Genomic DNA, 25471 nt, shown 5'->3' with positions numbered 1-25471 from the left:
ACATCTCTGTTCCCTGTTTTTGCAGATTTATAGATATACAAATATACATCATACATCCACAACTTCACAGATCATTGAGAATAGTTACCAGGGCACAGTGTTGAATTGTTAAGCCTGTTGTTAAGATATAACATTGGTATTACACATTCTAGGAGTTGCCAGGTTTCGACAGTGAAAAAGGTAAATTCATTTTTAAAAGGTTTGGTTCAGTCCAAAAGTGTCCATGAATGTACTGTTTTCTCTCATTTAAAAATGGGCAGATACACAAGTAATGAAATTCATCAAAGAAATCAGATGATTTAAAGGGGGCCATATGTTTTAGTTACACATTTTCCCCACCTGTCAGTTTCGATAGGCATATCGTGATTGGAGGTTATGAATTTTAGCAACACAGTTGATTTACGAAAGCATTGGAACAGGTCTGTTGATGGAATATTGGTGCGCCATAAAATAGCATTCGCTTAGTCATTCCATTAAAGACTGGAGCTTTATTCAAACTAAATGTCTTTATGATTTTCCGATTTGCAATATATGTCATATTTGAGATTCCACTTCCCTAGTAAAGTACAGATTCTAGTACTTTTGGGTTGTGTTCTTTTCTAGTATTCGAACCCTCACTCTCAGAGTCAGGAACCTAATCACCAGCACACAAAGTCAGCCATCTAACCCGCTCAGCCACCACGGCCTCCACAAAATGGAAGTCGGACAACTGGTAGTCACGAACTTTATATACCCTTCTGTGTATTCCTTTTGTTTACAAAGGACATTATCATTAGAAATCTTTGTCATATGACGGTCCTAGCTTTACAACCAGACAATCCAGTGATTGGCATCTTGGGCATCGATGTCGATGTTCAGAGGATATGACCAAACTGAGAGCCCATGTGTAACATTTAGCAAAGAATCCATTTGTGACCACAGGTTCGAATCATATGATTATGATTCTCAGTTTGTCAGCACCGTCATCACTTGTCATCATGGTAGAGTGACCCACTATAAATGTATGCAGTCACACATACGAAATGCAAACTGGTAAAAAGATTGATTTATTTCGGAAAGGATCAGAGATGATCCAGATAAGAATTGGTCTTCACCGTAGATCGTAGGTCGATGTTCATGCTGTTGATCACTGGATTGTCTGGTCGAGACTCGATTAATTGCAGACTCCTCCAATAAAGCTGGGATATTTCTGAGAGCGGCGTTGAAAAAACAAGCATGTCTTAATTAATCACTAAAATATTTATTCGTTGGAATATCAATTATGAGTGTGCACATTGCTTTTGCAAATGATAGTGAAGCCCTTGACCGTTTTATGTGAGGAGGGAATCTGAATTGTAGCTGCGGGCGCTGGGATAGCTTAGTGGTTAAAACGTTCGCTCGTGCCACCGAAGACACGGGTTCGATTCCTTACATGGGTTCAATCAGTGAGACCCATTTCTGGTGTTCCCCGCCGTGATATTACTGGAGTATTGCTTAAAGGGGCGTAAAAATAAACTCACCCACTCACATACTCCCTCACTCACTCGTTAGCACGACCAGGGATAAAGTACACCTGTTCTGTTCTCCCTGGTACGACGAGCGGGAGAAATCAGGCAGATAAATGAGGATTTTACCGCCTCTTCAAACAGTTTTTGATTCGGCTGCGTTGTCAGGGATATTTTGTCGTTTTTCAAGAGAGTGAGTGAGTGAGTTTAGTTTTACGCCACACTCAGCAATATCCCAGCTCTATGGCGGCGGTCTGTAAATAATCGAGTTTGGACCAGACAATGCAGTGATCAACAACATGGGCATCGAGCTGCGCAAGTGGGAATCGATGTCAACCAAGTCAACGAGCTTGACCACCCGATCCCGTTAGTCGCCTCTTACGACAAGCATTGTCGCCTTTTATGGCAAGGCTGGGTTGCTGAAGGCCTATTCTACCCCGGGAACGTCTGTTACAATAAACCTTTGCATCCCTGATGCTACGGTACTGATGAAGCTGGATAAGGAGGATTATGGGACATGTTGGCCTATTTGACTAAAGCGCAAGGCTAGTGATGAAGCGAGCTTGAGGTGACGGGATCGAGCCCACCTGTGACCGGGTGTGAAAAACCTTGGAGCCAACGTTATGTTCAGACTCTTTGTCACAACCCCTAGTGTACAGTATACAACCCTGTACAAAAGAACCCACAAATCCATTGGTATATAACCGGTTGTTGACCGCATGAATACATGCAAACACCTAGTTGCGGGTGCAGCAACGTGCAGTAAATCTGAACAAAGTACTGTGACTACGAGTCCCAGTCCAACCAGCTGTGAATGGGTACCTCGTAAAAATGGAAAAGTCACATTAACTCGGTGTGCCTAGAGGCTGCAAGAGTTGTATGATCCCCAGGGAGTTGAGATTGATAGTTGTGTCGTTATAGACTGACATCTAATGATCCAAGGGGAAACAAAGCGCGCTTGAACAGGTCATCTGGGTATTGGTGCTAAATGAATGAATGAATGAATGAATGATCAACACTGGTGGTCTCCATCGTTAGTGGTGATGAATGAGTTTAGTTTTACGTCGTTTTAGCAACATTGGTGCAATACGCTTGAATACGCGAACGCTTTAACCACTAGGCTACCTACAGCATCTGTGATGATGAGGCTATCAACATTAATTAAAACGTATGGGCTTCCGAATCTATGACTGGGTTCTCTTGTGGTGATCTCAGTTAAAGCGTCCTGTAGGGACAGTTGTGGCAGCAATGCAGACTGACTGGGTGATTGAGTATGGACAATGATGAAAAGTGGGGAGGGTTGTGGGAGGAGGAGTGAGTTTAGTTTTACGCCGATTTTACCAACATTCCAGTAATATCACGGTGAGTGCACCAGAAATGGGCTTCACATATTGTACCCATGTGGGGAATCGTACTCAGGTCTTCAGCTTGACAAGCGAATGCTTTAACCACTAGGCTACCCCACCGCCCTCAAAATAATGGATTGTTCCATGATTTGAATCGGAATACGACGTCAAGACTACTTAAGATTAGGTAGGTTTTTTAGTACAGAAACCGTCATGTTGATATCAAATATAGACTACCAATGCAGCCAGAGAATGGTCGATCATCAAGTACGGCAGCAATATACGAACAGTTCATCAATGAGAGATCGCAAAGCATCCTTGTCCGTGGGAGTAAATATTGTTTCATGTCGCCTTAAATTGGACTTACATAGCCTTGGGCAAAATGTCACTCGGGACAAATATTATTCAGAATGCTCACACACTAATGCCGTTGAAACTACGCCATGTGTAATGACGTTTATCAAATGAGCAATAAGCGCATACAGTTCTTTTCTCATTTACCCAAAATACTGGCCACAAAATAAAGACAGACCTGAATAGCAGTGAACAAGTTATACCATGGTTATATGTCGCTTTTATCAGAACTGTATATACATTCCAGGGACACGAGCAATGAGCTACAAACAAAATTACCCATGTAGGAAATCAAACCCCTACCTCCGGAGTGACAAGCATACACTTTAACCACTGCGCTACCCACCCCTTTAAAAGTATTCAACAAGGCAAATCTTCACAAAATATTCCACAGCGAATAGACGTGATTGAACAAAGCAGGAGCCACACCACCACAGTCTCCGACAAAGAAACAGGATTGTTATCTACTAAGAATATCGCTGCCACAAGGAGATGAATAAAGCGTTCCCTCAGCATGCCGAAGATTAGATTTCTCACTTCGTAAAAATTTCATAATCCCATTTTTGGTGTTCCCCACTGATATTTGAATATTGCGAAAAGCAGAGTAAAGCCATACTCATTTTATATTAACCCGATAATCACACATGGTATCATAATGTAAAATACAAATGGATTTTAGGAAGCATTAGAAATAAATGTATGAATATTTGATATCGGTATGACGTTTTCTTTACCTACACACGTACGTAATCCTACGTTGTCTTGACGTCGTATCCCGATTAATGTCATGGAACAATTCAATCCAGCGCTGTGGGTAATATAGTGGTTAAAGCGTTCGCTAGTCACATTGAAGACCCGGGCTCGATTCCCCAGATTGGTACAATGTGTTAACCCATTTCTGGAGTCCCTATCTGTAATACTGCTTGAATATTGCTGAAAACATCGTAAGACCTTACTGACTCACCATTATTTTAGGCGTTGGACGCTTCAGCTTTCTTCTTCTCGAATATGCAAAGTTTGGTTGTTTGCACTCAGCAATATTTTAGCTTGAAGGCGTCTGTCTGTATACATTTGTATGTAAGAATTTCTACCAAACAATCCAGTGATCAACAGCACGAGCATCGATCTACATATTTGGGAGTCAACCAAGTCAGCGAGCCTGACCACCAGATCCCGTTCGTCGCCTCTTACAACAAGCATGGTTTACTGAGGGCCACATCTTGCACGGATGTTCAAGGGTCCTTTCCGAAATAAACCAAAACAAACTGAAACCAGCTGGGATTAAGGGATTAAACTTTTGCCCGTTTACGCACCGTTTTTTTGACTGCATGAATTAGAGAGGGTCACTCTGCCATAGTGAACAGTGATAATATGATCATGGTGTTGGCAAACCGAAAATCACAATCTAGGGATTCGAACCAAAGATAATTAATGGATTCCTTGTTCAGCTCTACGCAACGTCGCCATTTTCGCTAAATGACGTTTCTAAACCAAAGCATTCATGTGCAGATCGTGGGTTTCTGACGATCAGTTCTAATGTGGATATTCGCGGGTATAAGCAAAGTCACAATTAGATATACAAGAGATTTGTTCAAATAAACCAGCAAAATGAAAGTGTACAGTTTAAACAAACAATTAATTACATAATCGCAACGTCTATAGTTAACATGTTGTGGGATGAGGTTTGATAGATGGAATACCAATATCCCTGTACATCCATGACCATTGAATAAACCACTCCTTGGATGTGCATTGTTTAACTACAGTTAAATAAGGTTGTATATTTTCTATAGTCATTGTTCGTGGCATCGCTGTCTTAATGGCTAAATATTCTGTTTTAGTTACAGCATTCGGTTTCGATAAATCGGACATCGTCTCCACTTTATGTATCGTGTTGGAATTAACAAGCTCTCTCTGGATATTGCCAGGATGGTAAGTGTCAATATGTCGGTGTTAAAGAATCCAAATTATACAACATCCGGGTCGTCTGCCGCAATGCCAGTACAATCTGTGAAGTCAATTTCATGACGTGCTGCTCCTTCAAATTTGCTGATAGCGGCATAAAACATTACTCACCCTCTGGCGGTTTTACATCCCCATGGAGGAAGATTTGTGCAGTTAAAGAGTATGAGTAAGAGTGTAATTAGGGTTTTTATTTGGCGATATCTCAGCAATATGACGGTGAGGGACATCCAAAATGAGCTTCAGAAATGCGAGGAACACTTTATCTACTGGGCTACCTGACCCCAAGGATACGAGGATGGTATTCAGTATCAGAACGAAGCAGTAACAAACTGAGGTGCCCCAACAAATGCTTGCATATGTTCCACGTGCATTGGTAATTTGCAGCAGAAAATGTCTCTCACCTGTTTGTACCCGCGCACAGTCATTAAGGTACGAATTCATCACAAAAACTAACATACGTTAGGTTAGCAATTAGCATGCCAAGGTCGCGTGAAGGAAAGGTTTGGGAAAATAATATTTTTGCCTTTTTGCGGAATCTGTGAAGACTCTCATTAGAAATAATCTTAATCACACCATGCTTGTGGCGAGAAGCGTTTCACAACAACAGGTAAATATACTCGCTGATTCGGTCAATACACATAATCGTATCCCCATCATGTTGATGTCAATCACTGGATTGACTGTCGCTCTTTTGATTATTGATCAAATTTATTATAAAATTATTTTTTCATGAAACAGCCAACAAGTACATAACAGGAAAAGTTGCTTCTTACGTTTAACAATAAAATAATGCTTTACAAATTCAAGACAATTTCTCTACAGATTACATTCATTTTATTCAAACCGAGTTCAATATACAGTGGAAGCTGTCTTAACCGGCACTCACTGGGACTGAAGATATAATCCGGTTTAGACAAAGTGCTGGATTGTAGCGCTAATGGTAAATGTACAAGCTATGGATGGGACTAAGATTTTATGCCGGATTGGACAGGTGCCGTTTTGTCGGCTTCCACTGTAGTAATATCATAACGCGTAAAACGGATAAAACGTCAGCTGCTTCAAAGAATACACCCATTCCGAACAAATACATCCCAAAAGAGGTATACATATTTTGTACAAAAAATATGATAAGAAGTGAGTGAGTGAGTGAGTAAGTTGGTTGTGCGCAGCACTCAGCAGTATTCGGGCTCTATTGCGGCGGTCTGGATGCAATCGCGTCTGGACCAGACAATCCACTGATCAGCAAACTGAGCAACGATCTAAGCTACTGGGATACGATGACACGTGTCAACAAAGTCAACGAATCTGACCTCCCGATCCCGTTAGTCGTCCCTTAGGACAAGCATGGATTACGAAAGATCAATTCAAGTCATCTTCAGTGATCGTTATTATTCAGCTGAAATAAGTAGTACGTCCGACAATGTCCTTTAAACGAAGTGTTCGTAAAGCGAAGGTTGATGTTTGATCGATAGGCTGCCTGATCCTGTGCTTGTCTGGCAAACCTACAAGCTTTGCCGCGTGACTCACGGCACGAGGGTCCTGCCTTGGACGTGCTCTCAGCGTTAGCGCTACCAAGTGCCTCGCTGCCACGCTCTGGACAGACGCTACTACTGTGGGAAGCACAAGCTGCCGACTGAGAGACAGCCACACGTCATCCTAACGCTCTCGTAGTGTCGCAGTAGCAAACAGTCGACGGCGGTGTCACTCTCGGACTACGTCGCTAGCGACACTTAAAGGACTTAACCCACAATGGTGAGTCATTGTCACTGTTATCTTCTATGCATATTTCAGGGTTAGCCGTGGCAGTTCGTGTTGAGCTTCTGCTGAACAATTGCAAACGTGGTGCTCGTGTTAGTAAAACTAAAAGCCTAACTACAGGAGATGATATTGGGGATCTTCAAATTTAAAAACAAATAGTCGGTTTGTTTGATGTCTTGAATTTAAAAGCCTTCTCAAGAAGAAAGTGGAGATATGTCAGGTTACCAAATTCATACGCTATTCGATACATTTTAGATCGTTCCTGGAATCATACCATAACTAGGCGTCAAATTAGTGATGACTTTAATGCGTCATCTCCGCCAACGATGGCGTCATGGGGACTCAACAGGACAAGAACAAGTGTCCTAATAGTGTTGTACTTTTGAATAGTATTAGAACCTTTGCATTTATTCCTATTGCTGATGTGTGCCTTCCTAGCGTTGTATCATTCAAAGTAATACTGCATCATGTCCTTGGATGTATTCTGGCGTCCTCTACCACTGTTGCTGAATTCTGTCCTGATACTCCTGCGTCCTATACGAGTAATGCATTCTGTCCTAGTATTGTATCCTCTCCGACTGTCCTTGTACAGTGTCCGTGTATTCTTGTAGTTTGACCTAGGATTAATGCACCCCACCCAAGTATGATTGTACCCTGTCCTAGAAATATTTACCCTGTCCTAGAACCCTTACCCCTGTAGTGATATCACTGTGCTCTGCTAAGTATTATTGTACCCTACCCTAGTATCCTTGTAGACTATCCTAGTATCCTATGTACCCCGTCCTTTCATCACTGAACCTTGTGCTAGTATTTTATCGTAACCTATACTAGTATCCTTGTACACTATCCTGGTATCCTTGAACCTTGTCCTAGTATTATTGTACTCTACCCTAGTATGTTGCACATTGTCTTACTATCCTTTGTACCCCGTCCTTGTATCCTTGAACCGCTTCCTAGTCTTACTGTACCCTTTTCTTGTATCTATGTACATTGTCCCAGTATCCTTTCTTTTGTTCATTGCATCCCAACCACGCATTGTTGCACCTGTCCTCGCATTCATGCATCCTATCCTTTTATCCTCTAACATTGTCTTTGTATCACTGCACTTGTCCTACAGTTCATGCATCCTGTCCAAGACCCGCACTCTCTCCCTGCACACACATACAGACTACGTGATACATTGTCAAGCGCAAAGAAACACCTACACAATGATCTATAACACAACGGCCATGATTATCCGTCCAAGGCCACGTGAAAATATTTACTCCGATTTAATATCAGGCTGGAGGTTGACAGTTCCACGTTGTTCTGCTAACAGTCTTGTAGACACGGTAACACCTAGCAAATACTCCGGTCAACTATTCCAAGAATTTCAGAATTTATTCCAATACAAACTTTGCTTTAGGCCTGATAATGTTTGACTGTATGTCTTTTGGGTTAAAGTCTGGCAAATGTGATGTCTAGTTGAAACATTGGGCATTGTCGCTTTTCTTCAGCTTAACAGTTTAATGTTGTTTTGTTTGGGTTTTGGGGGTTTTTTTTACAAATGCGTTATTCGAAAAGAACATAAATAAATAACAGGATAAATACCCTCCGAGAATGGATTTCAGTGAATCTTGTATTACACGGGGGTTTTCAATGCAGAGAATGCCAGATAACTGAGTGTATTGTATCAGAGAGAGTATGTATACCGTACCGAGCCACAGGCCAGATTGCGCAGATGCGTGGAATACAGAGAATACTGTCCCAGCGAGTTTCGGTTTACAGACAGTGTGGGGATACCGAGGACGAAAAAGGAGGGGGATACGGCTTTGGATAGGTTGAGGGAGGGCACTATAACAAAGGTTGTCGGTTCCCCAACGGACTGGCATACTGGGGATTCTATGTATCTGACAGTGTAAATTTGAGGTTTTCCTATAGTAGAGACAACAAGGGTCCATGTCACAAGGCAGGGTCAGAGGGAGGGAGGGGATCACCAGGAACTGGAATGGGGTTATACAAATACGCCTACTTCGTGTAACAGAGAATGTTTCACAGAAGTGAGCACAAGGACTGATGTATCATAAATAATGCTGTTTAATAGCGGTACATAAACTGACGTGTACAAGATAATGCTGTGCAAGAGTAAGTACAACGACTGCCGGATACCACACGAAGCTATGTAACAATGAATACAAAACTTGATGTATTCCAGATAATGCTATGTAATAGTGATTACACGAATGTCATGTAACAGATAATGCTGTGTAACAGTGAATGCAAAGACTAATGAAGGACAGAAAGTTCTATGTAACAGTGAATAAAAAACTGATGTATAACAGATATTGCGAAGTAAAAGAGAGTACAAAGACTGACATATGACAGATAATGCTATGCATCAGCGAATACAAAGATCGATGTATAACAGACAATGCTATAAATCATTGAATACAATGGTTTATGTATTGTAGATAATGCTATGTAACAAAGGGTACAGACACTTATGCATACCAGATAATGCTATGTAACAGTGAATACAAAGACTGATGTATAACAGATAATGCTATGTAACAGTGAATACAACGACTGATGTATACCAGAAAATGCTATGTACGAGTTAGTACAAAACTTAAGACCGACGTATAACGGATAAAGCTATGTAACACAGAATACAAAGACTGATGTTTAACAACATCGCTATGTAACAGTGAATGCAAAGATTTATGTATTACAGATAGTGATATGTATTAGTGAGTACAAAGACTGACGTTCAAGATAATGCTATGTAACAGTGAATAGAAGTACTGAAGTATAACAGATAATGCTATATATTAGTGAGTACAAAGGCCGGTGTATAACAGATAATGCTATGTAACACTGAGTACAAAGACTGGGCTATAACAGATAATGCTCTGTAAAAGTGAATAGAAGGACTGGAGTATAACAGATAATGCTATATATTAGTGAGTACAGAGACTGGTGTATAGCAGCTAATGCTATGTAACAGTGAGTACAAAAACTGATGTATAACAGATAATGATATACAGAACAGTGAGTACAAAGACCGGTCTTTAACAGATAATGCTATATGCCAATGAATAGAAGGACTGGTGTATAACAGATAATGCTATATAACAGCGAGTACAAAGACTGGTGTATAACAGATAATGCTATATAACAGTGACTACAAAGTCCGGTCTATAACAGATAATGCTATATAACAGTGAGTACAAAGACTATTGTATAACAGATAATGCTATGCACTAATGTATGACTGATAATGAAATGTGCGGGGGAATATTTAACCTATATACCTCCTATTGGGCTAAACACAGGAGTGAGTAGCCCTGTGGTCTTGCTAACATATTTAGCTGCAGCAGACTTTAGCTGTCTTCAGATAATCACCAAGAAGCCCCGTCAGTAGTAAACTGAGATAGCAATAGCTATTATCTACACCATATCCTCTATACAACAGATAATCACCAAGAAGCCCCGTCAGTAGTAAACTGAGATAGCAATAGCTATTATCTACACCATATCCTCTATACAACAGATAATCACCAAGAAGCCCCGTCAGTAGTAAACTGAGATAGCAATAGCTATTATCTACACCATATCCTCTATACAACAGATAATCACCAAGAAGCCCCGTCAGTAGTAAATTGAGATAGCAATAGCTATTATCTACACCATATCCTCTATACAACAGATAATCACCAAGAAGCCCCGTCAGTAGTAAACTGAGATAGCAATAGCTATTATCTACACCATATCCTCTATACAACAGATAATCACCAAGAAGCCCCGTCAGTAGTAAACTGAGATAGCAATAGCTATTATCTACACCATATCCTCTATACAACAGATAATCACCAAGAAGCCCCGTCAGTAGTAAACTGAGATAGCAATAGCTATTATCTACACCATATCCTCTATACAATAGATAATCTTAATCCGGCTATGTTTAGTCTAGGGAGAGATTACTAACTGATAATCTGCATCATAATACGTTTTTAGTTTAAATTGGAATAAATCTGGGAAAGTAAAGCGGTTATCATTATTATTGATAGAACGCTATGGTGCCATTATTGCAAGAGCCCTGTAACTGCTAATGATGATATGAATATGAAACATATTAACATAAATAATAAAGCCACGTCCCAGTGTTGTGAGAAAGTGCACAGGCCACCAAAATATCATCTATGAATTAATCAGGAGTTGAACGGGCTATAAAAAGCGAGGGGTTAGCTTACAATCCCATACGTATGAAGAAAAAGACACATGCCTTATCTTACACCTCATCGTTTAATACCAGTTCTAGCTTAAACGATGTCCGTGATTGTGTATGGTAAATTGAGGTCAACCAGTGAACATGTCATGCCTTTGAGTGGACTTTGATAAACACGTTTACTTTCAATCCAACTTGCATGCAAGCGTATTGGTGTAATTGTCCACTATCTCGCAACACGTCTATATGTATGTCGCATGGATCTAATGTGCTGTTTTAAACGCCTTTCGGTTCATCAAAGAAAGAACAAACTTGAGACTGGGCTTTATCAAAAGAACACAACAAACATGACCATATCGTTGTAAGGGTGTAAACGGTAGCCGAAATAACTGCAAAGATAACGTCAATAGCTTAGTTTACTTTCGCTTTTGGGGTGATGGGGTGGGAAGGGGGGCATATTTATCTATTTTCATTTTAGGAATATTTGCTTTGTTCAACAAACATGATGCAGTCTGTGTCTGTCAGTTCATTTGTGCAGCAGTTCTAAAGTAAGCATAACACAATTATGCATATACAACTGATCTATACCTTTGAGATAATATATTACCTGTCTGTCAGTTCATCTAAATTGCTAGCTACCTGACTAAACGCATCGTGGTCTCTTCAGTTAAACAATATTGATCTCTTCCGTTCTAAAATAATATTTTCATCAATTTGTCCATACAAATATTAATAGAATAAATAAAAAATGCATTCGCTCAGAGTTGAAAATCCGAAAACCAAACTTTTCCACTAATTGCATACTGGAAATTCTCCGAAAGGGTGACAACCTATATCGTATGTTTGACCAATAACTTCATCATTATATACATGCGTAATGGAAAATATGCTTCCGCAGTGTGAGAATTTCTATCCTGGCCAACCGGTAATATTAATTAATGTGAGTGCGGCAAATGAATATTTAATATAAAAACTAGGTTTCGCTCGATGGGAAATATCGATTAGGAACTGTAATATTATTTTTACATCGTTATCACACGAAATTCAGAATATGTTAAAAGACAAAACCAATTCGCATATTCTCTTTTTTTTTAAATGCAACGAAACCCGCAAAACAAAACTGAGTTGAGCATAATGTGTAACTATAATCTCGCGTACATATATATGTGGAACGCTCTTCGTCAGCCTCTACACCTTCTCTCAGAGTGTTTGTAAGAAATACCTAAAGGTATAGAAAAGTCTCACAGGATGCTGCTGTAACTTGTAGCACACGGTCGCAATTACCGTTAGCAATCAGCGTCGAGCTTTGAGGCTAGCTATGCCCAGATGATTATGGGGAGATATCATGTTCATAAAACTGTCTCAGCATCCTTGCAGAGCATCCTGGAGCTAGCTACAGCAAGCCTGGGGCTTATCTCCACACAGCACCCTGCGTTTTGCTCGGCAATGCTTGAACCTATTACTATGTTCCCATTAGAGGGACTAAGTGTTTGTAATTGTCTAATTGTCTCGCTGTGAGAGTAACTGTGTGTACAAATGGCTGCACTGGTGATGCATTTCATAGATGGATGATATTCCATGTGATAATGCCCGGGCATAATATTCGTAAGTAGGGGTCAGAGCCCTTCTCGGGGGTCATATGAACTTCCAACGCTCGAGGCGTCAGCGATGCGAAGCGACGCGATACCGTTAAGCGAAGGTCGCTTCGGGTTGTCCGACCTTGGCACGTGTTGTAATCTGTTGAATAAACATAATTTATTTGCATATGCTGGTTTAAATCATGCATCAAACAAGACGTGATTTCCCATCATAGGGAACGGAGCTTCCTTTAAATCACCTGCAGGTGATGTCGTGTAGTTGTTAACGTCGACATTGTAGCATGTCCATCTACACGTTGAGAACAGAGTGTCTTCGTGACATCTCTATGTGGATTCTCTGTGTAGTTCTGTAGTGTCTTGGCGGTATAAAGGTAGGTATATGTAGGTATAAAGTGTCTCTATGACTCAGAGATAAAGCGTCTCCGTGATATGTGTATATAGTGTCTGTATGGTTTAAAGCTGAAATGTCTTGGCGTTGTAGATATATAGGTCTCTATGATTCAGAGATATGGGATCTCCGTGATATGTGTATATAGGGTCTGTATGATTTAAAGCTGTAGTGTCTTAACGGTGTAGATATATATAATGTATCTATGCTCTATATATTTGGTCTCCTCTATTTATAGAAACATGACCTCAATGGTGTGTAAATGCCGGGTCTGCATGATGTAAAGACATAGGGTCTCCTTGGTGTACAGGCATAGGGTCTCCATGGTGTACAGACATAGAGTCTCCATCGTGTAAAGACATAAGGGTCTCCATGGCGTACAAATGCAGGACCTCCACGGTATACGCACACGGTCTCCATAGTGTGCAGGCATAGGATCTCCATGATGAACATGTACAGGGTCTATATGCTGTCCAAATACAATGTCCCCTTTGTGTAAATCCATACAGTTTCCGTGGTGTACAGATTTAGGCCTTCATAATGTACAGATTTAGGTCACTATAATGTACATATATAGTTTCTCCATGTTGTGCAGACATAGGGTCTCCATGGGGTACAGATTTAGGTCTAGGTGGTGTAGAGACTTAGGCCTTCAAGGTGTGCAGATATAGGGTTTCAATGGTGAACAGTGTAGACCCTATACCTATACACAGTGGAATCCCTACATGTACACACAGTGGAGACCCTATATCTATACACAGTGGAGACCCTATACCTATCCACAGTGGAATCCCTACACATACACACAGTGGAGACCCTATATCTATACACAGTGGAGACCCTATATCTATACGCAGTGGAGACCCTATATCTATACCCAGTGGAGACCCTATACCTATCCACAGTGGAATCCCTACATATACACACAGTGGAGACCCTACATCTATACACAGTGGAGACCCTATATCTATACGCAGTGGAGACCCTATATCTATACGCAGTGGAGAGCCTATATCTATACACAGTGGAGACCCTATACCTATACACAGTGGAATCCCTACATGTACACACAGTGGAGACCCTATACCTATACACAGTGGAGACCCTATATCTATACGCAGTGGAGACCCTATATCTATACACAGTGGAGACCCTATATCTATACACAGTGGAATCCCTACATGTACACACAGTGGAGACCCTATATCTATACGCAGTGGAGACCCTATATCTATACACAGTGGAATCCCCACATGTACACACAGTGGAGACCCTATATCTATACACAGTGGAGACCCTACATGTACACACAGTGGAGACCCTATATCTATACACAGTGGAGACCCTACACCTATACACAGTGGAATCCCTACATGTACACATAGTGGAGACCCTACACCTATACACAGTGGAATCCCTACATGTACACACAGTGGAGACCCTATATCTATACACAGTGGAAACCCTACATGTATACACAGTGGAGACCCTACACCTATACACAGTGGAGACCCTACACCTATACACAGTGGAAACCCTACATGTACACACAGTGGAGACCCTATATCTATACGCAGTGGAGACCCTACACCTATACACAGTGTAGACCCTACACCTATACACAGTGGAAACCCTACATGTATACACAGTGGAGACCCTATATCTATACACAGTGGAAACCCTACATGTATACACAGTGGAGACCCTACACCTATACACAGTGGAATCCCTACATGTACACACAGTGGAGACCCTACACCTATACACAGTGGAGACCCTACACCTATACACAATGCAGACCCTATATCTATACACAATGGAGACCCTATATCTATACACAGTGGAAACCCTACATGTATACACAGTGGAATCCCTACATGTACACACAGTGGAGACCCTACACCTATACACAGTGGAATCCCTACATGTACACACAGTGGAGACCCTACACCTATACACAGTGGAGACCCCACACCTATACACAATGGAGACCCTATATCTATACACAATGGAGACCCTATATCTATACACAGTGGAGACCCTACACCTATACACAGTGGAATCCCTACATGTACACACAGTGGAGACCCTAAACCTATACACAGTGGAGACCCTACACCTATACACAGTGGAGACCCTATATCTATACACAGTGGAGACCCTATACCTATACACAGTGGAATCCCTACATGTACACACAGTGGAGACCCTACACCTATACACAGTGGAGACCCTATATCTATACACAGTGGAGACCCTGCACCTATACACAGTGGAATCCCTACATGTACACACAGTGGAGACCCTACACCTATACACAGTGGAATCCCTACATGTACACACAGTGGAGACCCTATATCTATACACAGTGGAGACCCTACACCTATACACAGTGGAATCCCTACATGTACACACAGTGGAGACCCTACACCTATACACAGTGGAGACCCTACATGTACACACAGTGGAGACCCTACACCTATACACAGTGGAATCCCTACATGTACACATAGTGGAGACCCTACACCTATACACAGTGGAGACCCTACATGTACACACAGTGGAGACCCTATATCTATACACAGTGGAGACCCTACACCTATACACAGTGGAATCCCTACATGTACACACAGTGGAGACCCTACACCTATACACAGTGGAATCCCTACATGTACACACAGTGGAGACCCTATATCTATACACAGTGGACACCCTACACCTATACACAGTGGAATCCCTACATGTACACACAGTGGAGACCCTACACCTATACACAGTGGAATCCCTACATGTACACACAGTGGAGACCCTATATCTATACACAGTGGAGACCCTACACCTATACACAGTGGAATCCCTACATGTACACACAGTGGAGACCCTAAACCTATACACAGTGGAGACCCTACACCTATACACAGTGGAGACCCTATGTCTATACACAGTGGAGACCCTACACCTATACACAGTGGAGACTCGTATATTCATGGAATACGTGTCGAGTCTGCATTGTGTATACATATGTAGTCTCTACTGTGTATACGTATTAACCTTGAGAAGTGGAATGGCAGTATTTTCTATTTATGTATTCTGGATCAACCACCAACAATCTTCACACCATAGCACAATAACATCTACGAATTCTCAGATAATTTATTATTTTAGTTTTTATTATTCTCTGAACTCCATATGCACTGTTCAGAATGACCATCTATAATGTCATCGGCTCTCTGGTGGATTGGTGGAAATGGGATTTCTAGTTTCAGTTGAACTTTCCAGTGACACTGAATTCTCCTTAAACTACAAATGATGACATGGACATCCCCAAGGGAGTTGAGAACAAAAAGGACGTCAAAATTAGATAAGTCGTTGTCGTAGACTGCCTATATGTATCTTCGATTTAGACGTATTGACGACACCGATATCTACACGAATACTGTGTTGCTTGTAAGCCTTTTTGAGAGGATATTAGGGGCGATAAAGCTAATATACACTTTCAGGGATGTGACAAATGAAAGGTACCGGTTTTACCTAAATGACGAACCTACTTCACAGCATCACTGAGTATATTTCAGTGTCCATTTTAGGATTGGATAACATTGTGTAATGTGGGACGGAGGGTAGTCTTGTGGTCAAAGTGTTCACTCGTCATGCCAAAGACCCGTGTTCGATTCCTCTGTCGTGATATTGCTGGAATATTTCTTAAAGTGGCGTAAACCTGAATTCACTCACTCACTTTCTTTCACTCTCTCAGTCTTTCACTCTCTGTCTCTGATATTCTTTTTCTTTCACACACACAAATGTGTATGTATCTTTTCTTGCATTTATGCATCAACTGTCAACATTGTAACTCTAAATTGCTTAAAGATTTTCCGAATGCATAGTCATAGAGATGGTGTCTGCAAAATTAGGGTTGTCATTAGCTGTTTGATTTAATTTGTATGGGTTCGAACAAGTCGGGTGGACAGCCAGTTTGCGTGTTGACCATCTTCAACATCATGTGCATGTTACACATTAGGAACATTATACTTCTGTAATCGATGTGCTACTGTATTGTCAACTGACAACTGCGATCTGTTTGGTGTCTGTGCTTCCCTTTAGGAGAACCAACACTGCATGCATGAATGCACATACGATGCACTCTATGCATCAGTGATCAATATTGCGTAAATATGAAAAGGTATATCTCAGCTTTATTTCTTTTGTGAACTTGGATTGTTGGCGATCTTTCTTCTTCAAAACCTGGTTATTGTGCAGGGAAAGATCACTGTGCAGATGAGTGAGTGAGTTTTTACGCCAGCGAGAGCATGGCGAAGGACACCATAAGTGGGCTTCACACAATGTACTCATGCGGGGATTCGAGCGACTTCCAGGGCGACGAGCAACCGCTTTCCCCACCGCCCTCGGAATAATGGTTTGTTCCATGATATGAATCGGGGTACGATGCCAACACAACGTAGGATTACGAAGGTGCGTAGGTATAGACAACGCCATGTTGACATCAAATATTCACATATTTTATTTATCCATGTTGGGAATCAAACCCGGATCTTCGAACGTTTTAACCACTGGGCTACCGCCCGTACTATGCAGATGAACATTCATGATCAAACTCACGGTGTGTTGCATAGTTGCAAACACATATTACAAACGCGCTTCTGTGCGTCAAAACGGGCACACAGGCTCGTGATTTCTTGCATAAAGAAACGTGGCATGTCATCGATCTATATTACCTCACACAGGCACATAGTTTCTTGCATAAAGAAACGTGACATTTTACATGCACTGTTTCTCTGCACAGAGACGCGTGAAAACTCACAAGCAGACATATCAGCGTGTTAATACCCTCTCTCACGCACACACAAACACACACACACAAACTCCCTCTCCCTCTCTCTCCCTCTGTGTGTTTGCGTGTGTGTGTGTGTGTGTGTGTATGTATGTATGTGTGTGAAAGGGTTTTTTTTCTGTAAATATGCCCATTTTAGAGACAAGATATAATTCGAGTATATATACCGCGGTTATATGTAGGAAGCGTTCAGCCTCACATGAATGCATGCCCACACAGAGATCCTATTATGCATGGACGGACACCTACAGACATTAGACACCTTACACTTACATGTCGTTCCAAAAGTCACATAAGCACACGGGCCTTTAGAAGAGACTTTCAAAGTGACAAACTGCCGGGAACATAGAGTCCTTTGTAAACCAGAGGGACATTGCTTAAGTGACTTCGTGTGGCTTGAGAATGTAAATGGTAACGGAATTATTGGCAGAGGGAGGTTCCAGGTAGCAATCAGTCGGCAACACGACATGCACTTGGCGTCCCTGGAGACAGGAGGTATTCACAACTGCTTACCCAGCCTCCCGCCCTGCCATAACCCGGTACTGGGATATTCACGACATACTTCCTCCCCCTCACGTCAGACATGGCTGATACGTGCGAGTAAGTGCAGTACATACTGTCAGACATGGCTGATACGTGCGAGTAAGTGCAGTACATACTGACTGATGTCGAACTTGACGTGAACGCGTAGCAGGTCGCCGTGAAGACGAAGATAATGGTAGGGGTGTAAAGCGATGATGATGTTGCCAACGCATCCTTGGTATTTATTCGCGTGACAAGATGTATGGGAGTTGTGGGATTTAATAACAGGTTGTCGAGGGAATGTTCTCGGTTACGCTGGGAACATCAGACAGACAGAGAAATTACTGTTTTGTAGATTTGGTTTCCCAGGCTCATCCCGGTACACGGAACCCTAACTTGCGGTTACGGCTGACTGGGTCAGTCGAATGGGAAAAATGTTTACGTCAGGTATATAAATGTCAAGACTGATACTGAAAGTGGAAGTAGATCGTTAGATAAGATACATATACCCTCACCTTTCAGAAACAGCATCTGTCATTAATGTTTGGAACTGACACATGAATATTGCTAATGAATATCGTAATGCCATGTAATTATAAACATCGATTTGTGTTTCGATTATACATGAATGTGGATAATGCTGTGTTGATTTTATCTTAATTAACACTAAAAGGTTAGAGAATCTCTGTAGCTTGTTGTTTCATGAAGTGTCTGAGCTTGAGATGAATATCTGTACTGCGACAAGAATAGCAAAGGTGGGAAAACAAAGCATCAAAGAAAGTTACATGCTGAGAAACAATGATATGATGATGAGATTAAGATAACAAAATGACAAAATTAAATAAGTTAAGTAGGAATATCATGACTATTTGTGAATGTTTGTCAGTTAGAAGCCAAGGTGGTGTGTGTGTGTGTGTGTGTGTCTGTCTGTCTGTCTGTCTGTCTGTCTGTCTGTGTCGCTGTGTGCTTGTCTGTGTCTGTGTGTGTCTGTGTAAGGGAAGGAAGAGAAACGTGTGTGTATGTCCACTGAGACTAGTAATTTTGGACACATATTCCCCATATCTTTACGTCGCAATCAATGTCGCTTTGATCTGTATCAGGGCACTTCAGCTTTGTGTCGGAGGCAGTAATGCAAATCTTGGACGCTTTTTGCCTCGTATACAGTGATGTTGAATCGACATTTATAACAAAGGCGAATTTGTATTCGAAGTTCTGTCTCTTGACCTCACACAAAAATGTCGTTTTCTGATTGGTCAAGCGCCCTTCTATTATTTTCAATGTACCTCACTTACAGGCAAGGTGCATTTCAATGTACTCTGCTGCCACTGGCAACTCATTTGGTATTTCTTGGTAATACTTCTTTACCTTCAATAACATTGAATCGCACATGATGCACGTACCTTAACGATGTTTTGCGAATGCAAATCGATGAAAGGGAGATAACTCTAAATCTGTTCTTCGTGTGTCGTCTGCAAAATGTAGCGATGGGTACGAAGAGATTTATCTCGCATTCCAATAAATACATTTTGACGAAAACGCAAACGTTCAAATGTAGTCCATGTGAATATTAAGAAGGACAATTACACCTTTACACGACTTTACTAAGACAGTACCTTACTAAGACAGCAATTCGAATCGTTTGATTCACACAGGTTGGCTGAAGTGTACGATCCGATACCCACGCTTCAAAGAGTTCAAAATTAACACTGAGGTGTTATGTAAGATCAATGCGTTGTTCTTCCTACCCTCGGGACCCTGGCCTGATGTACCCTCGAGGCTCAGGGAACACAAACAAACATCGAGGGTACCTCAAATCATAGTTGCTGAGGACGAATTCTAACACCTATCTTTACAGTTGACCGCCGAAGGCCAAGTACAACTATGTCTAAGCAATTTGTAAATAACGATGACAGATGTTTTCATTTAGCTGAGTTATCTCACCAGGTTGAGAGCCATATTTCCAACTGACTACTGCTCTGTGAGCACATCAGTAACCCACATACTGAATCTATCATTTGTTCAACTGTAAACACAACCACCGGGTTATGCTAACCGGGACCTGCTCATCAACCATATCTGTAACCAAGGTACATCTTGACAGCCCACGTGTTTCTGAGAAGTACTCCCTGATCATTACCAGGTCCCCTCGACAGATATGTGTTGTCATCGAGGATGAAAGAACTACAGTTAAATGAACGATGGTGAGTACCATTAACGAGGACGCCCCATCCAGTTTCTCTGCATAGTTTGGGGAATTTACGATGCCTTAATGGCAATCGTCATGACACCTCCAAGAGAAATGTGGTTCATGGCATATATGAAATATTCAGGAGGTAACTACACCAAGTGTTTCAATGCAGAGCAAGGTCGCAGGTATATTTAACCAGGCTATATTGAATCTGAATCCAGACACAGACATGGCTATTGAGATTACGGAGTTTGCGTTCGAAGAAACCTAACACGAGGTTACAAAAGACACATTTAGCTCGATGTAAATGAGTATTTTTCTCCATTCAATTGGATCAAGAAATCTGTTTTCGTGAATATGAATCTTGGGTGAAGTGCCATTGGTTCGTTTCAGGATTTTCGATCTCAGAAAAAAACCGACAAAATTAAATGTGACTCTTCCACGTTGCACGCCACTATCATGACGTCACAAAGAATAGGATAAATATACGAGCCGCCATGTCAAGCTCACCGCGTCCCGAAAAAGTACTAGTAAATGCGCGCAGTATCGACTTTTATAGTGTTCTCTTTTTCTTACTTTAAGCCACACTTGGAATTTGGTGGCATCTGTAAATCCTTGGAGCGTTTGATTAAATATGTCATGTTAAAATGCCTGTCGACTATGATTAATCTGTAAATACGCTTTTTCATTGTGATGACGCGATCAAATCAGCTGTTTCAGTGAGGGGTGTATATCATGATTTGAGACCCCTGGTTAATGAGCTCGAATCAAGTATTTTCCAAATTCATGGTAATATAATCAGTATATATGTGGACACATATGTCCCTCAGGCCAGTAGGTGTAAACGCTGCTTTCACTGAGTACCAAAATTGGCACCCCGAAATGAGCAGTCTGCGAATACGTGCCTATAAATACCACTCTCCAATAATGTGATGGAGCAGTCGTTTGATATCTTCCAGACAATGTATTATCGCCGTTGGTTACAGAGAGTTGGAAATGTAATTATATTTTAAGCATGATTTGCATCGGTTACGACGCATTGCGCCAGGCTGCGTTGCTGTGAGATGAACAGTCATTAGAAAATGTATTTTGACTGATAGAACCTTCATACCAACCAAAGCGACTTCTTAAATAGGACAACTAAATATTTGTGAATGAGTCTTTGTCCCACTTCTACTAAGGGAGCCAAAGAATGTTTTGTAAGAGAGGATTCTGTCCCTCTTCTACTAAAGAGGCGCAGGGCATTACTAATTCTGTCCACTTCCAGACAGGGAATTATTTGTAAGAGAGGACTTGGTCCCTTTTCCATTTGAGGGAGCTAGGACAATTTTTTGTGAGAGAAGATTCTGTCCCACTTCTACCCAAGGGAGCCAGGACACTACTTGGCAGGGAGATTATGTCCCAGTTAGCGTTAAGAAAGCAAGGGAATTATTTGTGAGAGAGGATTCTATTCCACCTCCACTCGAGAGAGCCAAGGCATTATTTGTGAGAGAGCATTATGTCCCACTTTCACTTAAGAGAGCCAAGGAATGATCTATTCTGTCAACTTCAAGACAGGGCATTATTTGTGAGAGAGCATTCTGTCCCACTTTCACTTAAGAGAGCCAAGGAATTATCTATTCTGTCAACTTCTAGACAGGGCATTATTTGTAAGAGAGCATTATGTCCCACTTTCACTTCAGAGAGCCCTTTAACTATCTATTCTGTCAACTTCAAGACAGGGCATTATTTGTGAGAGAGCATTATGTCCCACTTTCACTTAAGAGGGCCCATTAACTATCTATTCTGTCAACTTCTAGACAGGGCATTATTTGTGAGAGAGCATTATGTCCCACTTTCACTTAAGAGAGCCCATTAACTATCTATTCTGTCAACTTCAAGACAGGGCATTATTTGTGAGAGAGCATTATGTCCCACTTTCACTTAAGAGAGCCCATTAACTATCTATTCTGTCAACTTCAAGACAGGGCATTATTTGTGAGAGAGCATTATGTCCCACTTTCACTTAAGAGAGCCCATTAAGTATCTATTCTGTCAACTTCAAGACAGAGCATTATTTGTGAGGGAGCATTCTGTCCCACTTTCACTTAAGGAAACCAGGAAATTATCTATTCTGTCAACTTCTAAACAGGGCATTATTTGTGAGAGAGCATTCTGTCCCACTTTCACTTAAGAGAGCCCATTAACTATCTATTCTGTCAACTTCTAGACAGGGCATTATTTGTGAGAGAGCATTATGTCCCACTTTCACTTAAGAGAGCCAAGGAATTATCTATTCTGTCAACTTCAAAAAAGAGAATTATTTGTGAGACAGGATTCTGTCCCACTTCCACTTAAGCACTCTTAAGCACTGCCACTTAGGCATTTAGTTGGGTCAGAGAAAGATGTGTAAGGGAGAACTGGGACGTTCCTGACCCAATTTAGCTGAAATTCCTTGCAGCCCCCTCTCTCTCTATCCACCTCACACACTCGCTCTCACCCCCTGTCTCTCGTAACACTTTTCTTTGTGCTTCTTCTGTCTTCCCACCTCTTTCTATCCCTTTATTCTCTCTAACCACTTCCTCTCTCCCAGTCCGTCTTTTCATGTTCCATATGTATCTAACTCCTACACGTTGGATTAGTTTTAATCCAGCTCTTACACCTTGTCCAGCGTCTGCATACTAACACCACATTTACCAACACTTTACGACACCATGCAGTCCGCCACTGAAACACACGAAAACAAAGCATCCCCAAGACAGACATAACCGCCACAACTCCCCTTACTGCTAACTATCACGCCATTCATTCCCATAACAAGTATCACCCCCAGACGCAACTACCCTTATAAACTAAACCCAATAGCATCAATCACCTGGTGTTAACGTATGAATATTACTCCCTCATCATTTCTATACAACATCCTTCCTCTGGCTCCGCATCAGCTTCCAAAACTGTCAAAATACAGTAAACAACAAGTGTTTGCTTTCGATTCTCAATTAGGAATAAAACAGGATTACAATGATAGACTGTTTGTCCAGTGCTAGCTCATTGTTACAAATGTATTGTTAATGAGAGCGAAACAGTACTGGGGAAAATGAGCTGATTGGGGCCCCTGTAGACCTGGTATTGTTGTTCGCTATTCGGCTCTTCCATGAACGCTGGCTAGCCATAACAACCACCAGAGTCTCTCTAGGGGATGCTGTAATGCATTGGCCGGTGAATCATCTAGATTGAACCATGGTGAGGCACAGTAGATGAAGATACTTGCCTATGCAACTGCGCTGGTTTCAACAGCAGCTGTTATTAACATCCTGAATACATTATCTAAGATTAATGTTTCGATGACTGTATTTTTGTGGAATTCATGTTGTCTGACTCAGTGATACGGTTGTATTTCTGTGGAGATGTAGCCTTGTGGACGAGGCTGAAGTTAAGCTGAAGAGTAGGTTTTTTTCCCATATGATGGTATATGTTTGGTGTCTCAGCTGTGGTAACGCAGGAGTGTTGTTACGAGTAGCATTCGGTGGTTCGTTGGCTCGTTCGTTCGTTTGTTCGTTCGTTTGTTCCCACTCACTCACTCACTCCACAAAATTAAAGAGACGGTTAACTAGTGGGGGACAACATTTTTGCCTACTTATTCTTCTGTCAGGTGCCTGAAAAGTATGCTCAAATTACTTCAGCCAAATGTTCTAATCTTGATTTTGCAAACCATTCCAAACTGTTGAAAGATCCTGTTTACACATGAACTCATGTACTCTAACTTTGAAAAGATGTTTGTCATGAGTTCGATAAATGATGAAACTCTTAACAAAACTTTACATCAACACGCAGCTGTTCATATGCATGATATTTTCACATGCTTATCAGCAATTTATAGCATGATCCGCGTGCGAGTCTTCACAAGGTCTGCAGGTCCCCAAATTAGTGGCGAAATTCATCTTCGATGATACAACATATATACAGAAAGCATATAGTGTGTGCTTTAAGTGAGTCTTAACTTTTGATGGATATTATATTTATATAGTTGTATAGTATGTACACCCCTCAAAACAAGAAACAAAGAGTTTTTTCAGCATTTCATTTAGATATATTTTTACCTCCTTAATGCAATTCCTAGGTTCGAATCCTGTGAATCATGTGGTTGTTGCGTATGGTGTATACTAAAATGTCTTTGTAAACGTTTGTCATACAAAATCAATCGATGCACGAAAAGTACACGCAGAACGTTTTTCCACGAAATGCACGTGCAGTGTATCTGAAATATGAGTGGAGATATCGACTATAAAAGGCCAAACGAAATTTATAATTTTATTACGAAATTTATGCTGTAAGCAAGGATAAATATGGCCAAGACTGAATGCTACTGACCGAAATATCACCACTGGACTTTTGGGATCGGGCTGGTCGTAATCTGCCGTTGCAAGTATCTTCAAGGTCCACCACAGCATCGTATCTCGATTATGGCATCGACATATCCATTTAAATGCGACCCAAGATCGTCCGAGAAGAGAAAACCAAGAGTGATCATTTTTTATCCGGGTGTTTCACCTATGCCACCAGTTTACTACTCCAACGGGCACACCAGGACAGGTGCCTGGTCTTGATTTCGAGGAATTTCTGGGGGATGCTGTAATGTCACTCCTCCCACGTTTTAAGCACCAGGGGGAGCTGTTTCAACACGAAAACGCGCCAACCCCCCACAGCTCGTGTAACAGAAGCCTATCTCGGCAAATACAAACGTCAGTGTCCTTCCTTTGCCTTCCAAACTGCCTGACCCGAACCCGATCGAGCACCTATGGGACGAACGTCACCATCGTTCTCATTCACACG

At 41.4% G+C, this 25471-nt stretch overlaps 1 protein-coding gene across 2 annotated transcripts in view; it reads left to right on the top strand.

Moving 5' to 3' along the window:
- The first annotated feature begins 6475 nt into the window (after positions 1–6475).
- LOC137295438 (calmodulin) overlaps positions 6476–25471 on the top strand; it is a 28967-nt gene continuing 9971 nt past the window's right edge. Inside the window, exon 1 of one of the 2 annotated variants that reach the window (XM_067826807.1) lies at positions 6476–6901. In XM_067826807.1, coding sequence (XP_067682908.1) covers positions 6899–6901 — 3 coding nt within the window. In that variant the 5' untranslated portion in view covers positions 6476–6898. The remainder of the gene's footprint in view (positions 6902–25471) is intronic. The other variant, XM_067826806.1, reaches the window with a different exon arrangement.

This window comes from Haliotis asinina, chromosome 8 (genome assembly GCF_037392515.1).
Source record: "Haliotis asinina isolate JCU_RB_2024 chromosome 8, JCU_Hal_asi_v2, whole genome shotgun sequence".
NCBI classification, from domain to species: Eukaryota; Metazoa; Mollusca; class Gastropoda; order Lepetellida; family Haliotidae; genus Haliotis; species Haliotis asinina.
Note: the sequence above shows the minus strand (reverse complement) of the source record. Positions and strands in the feature narration are given on the sequence as shown.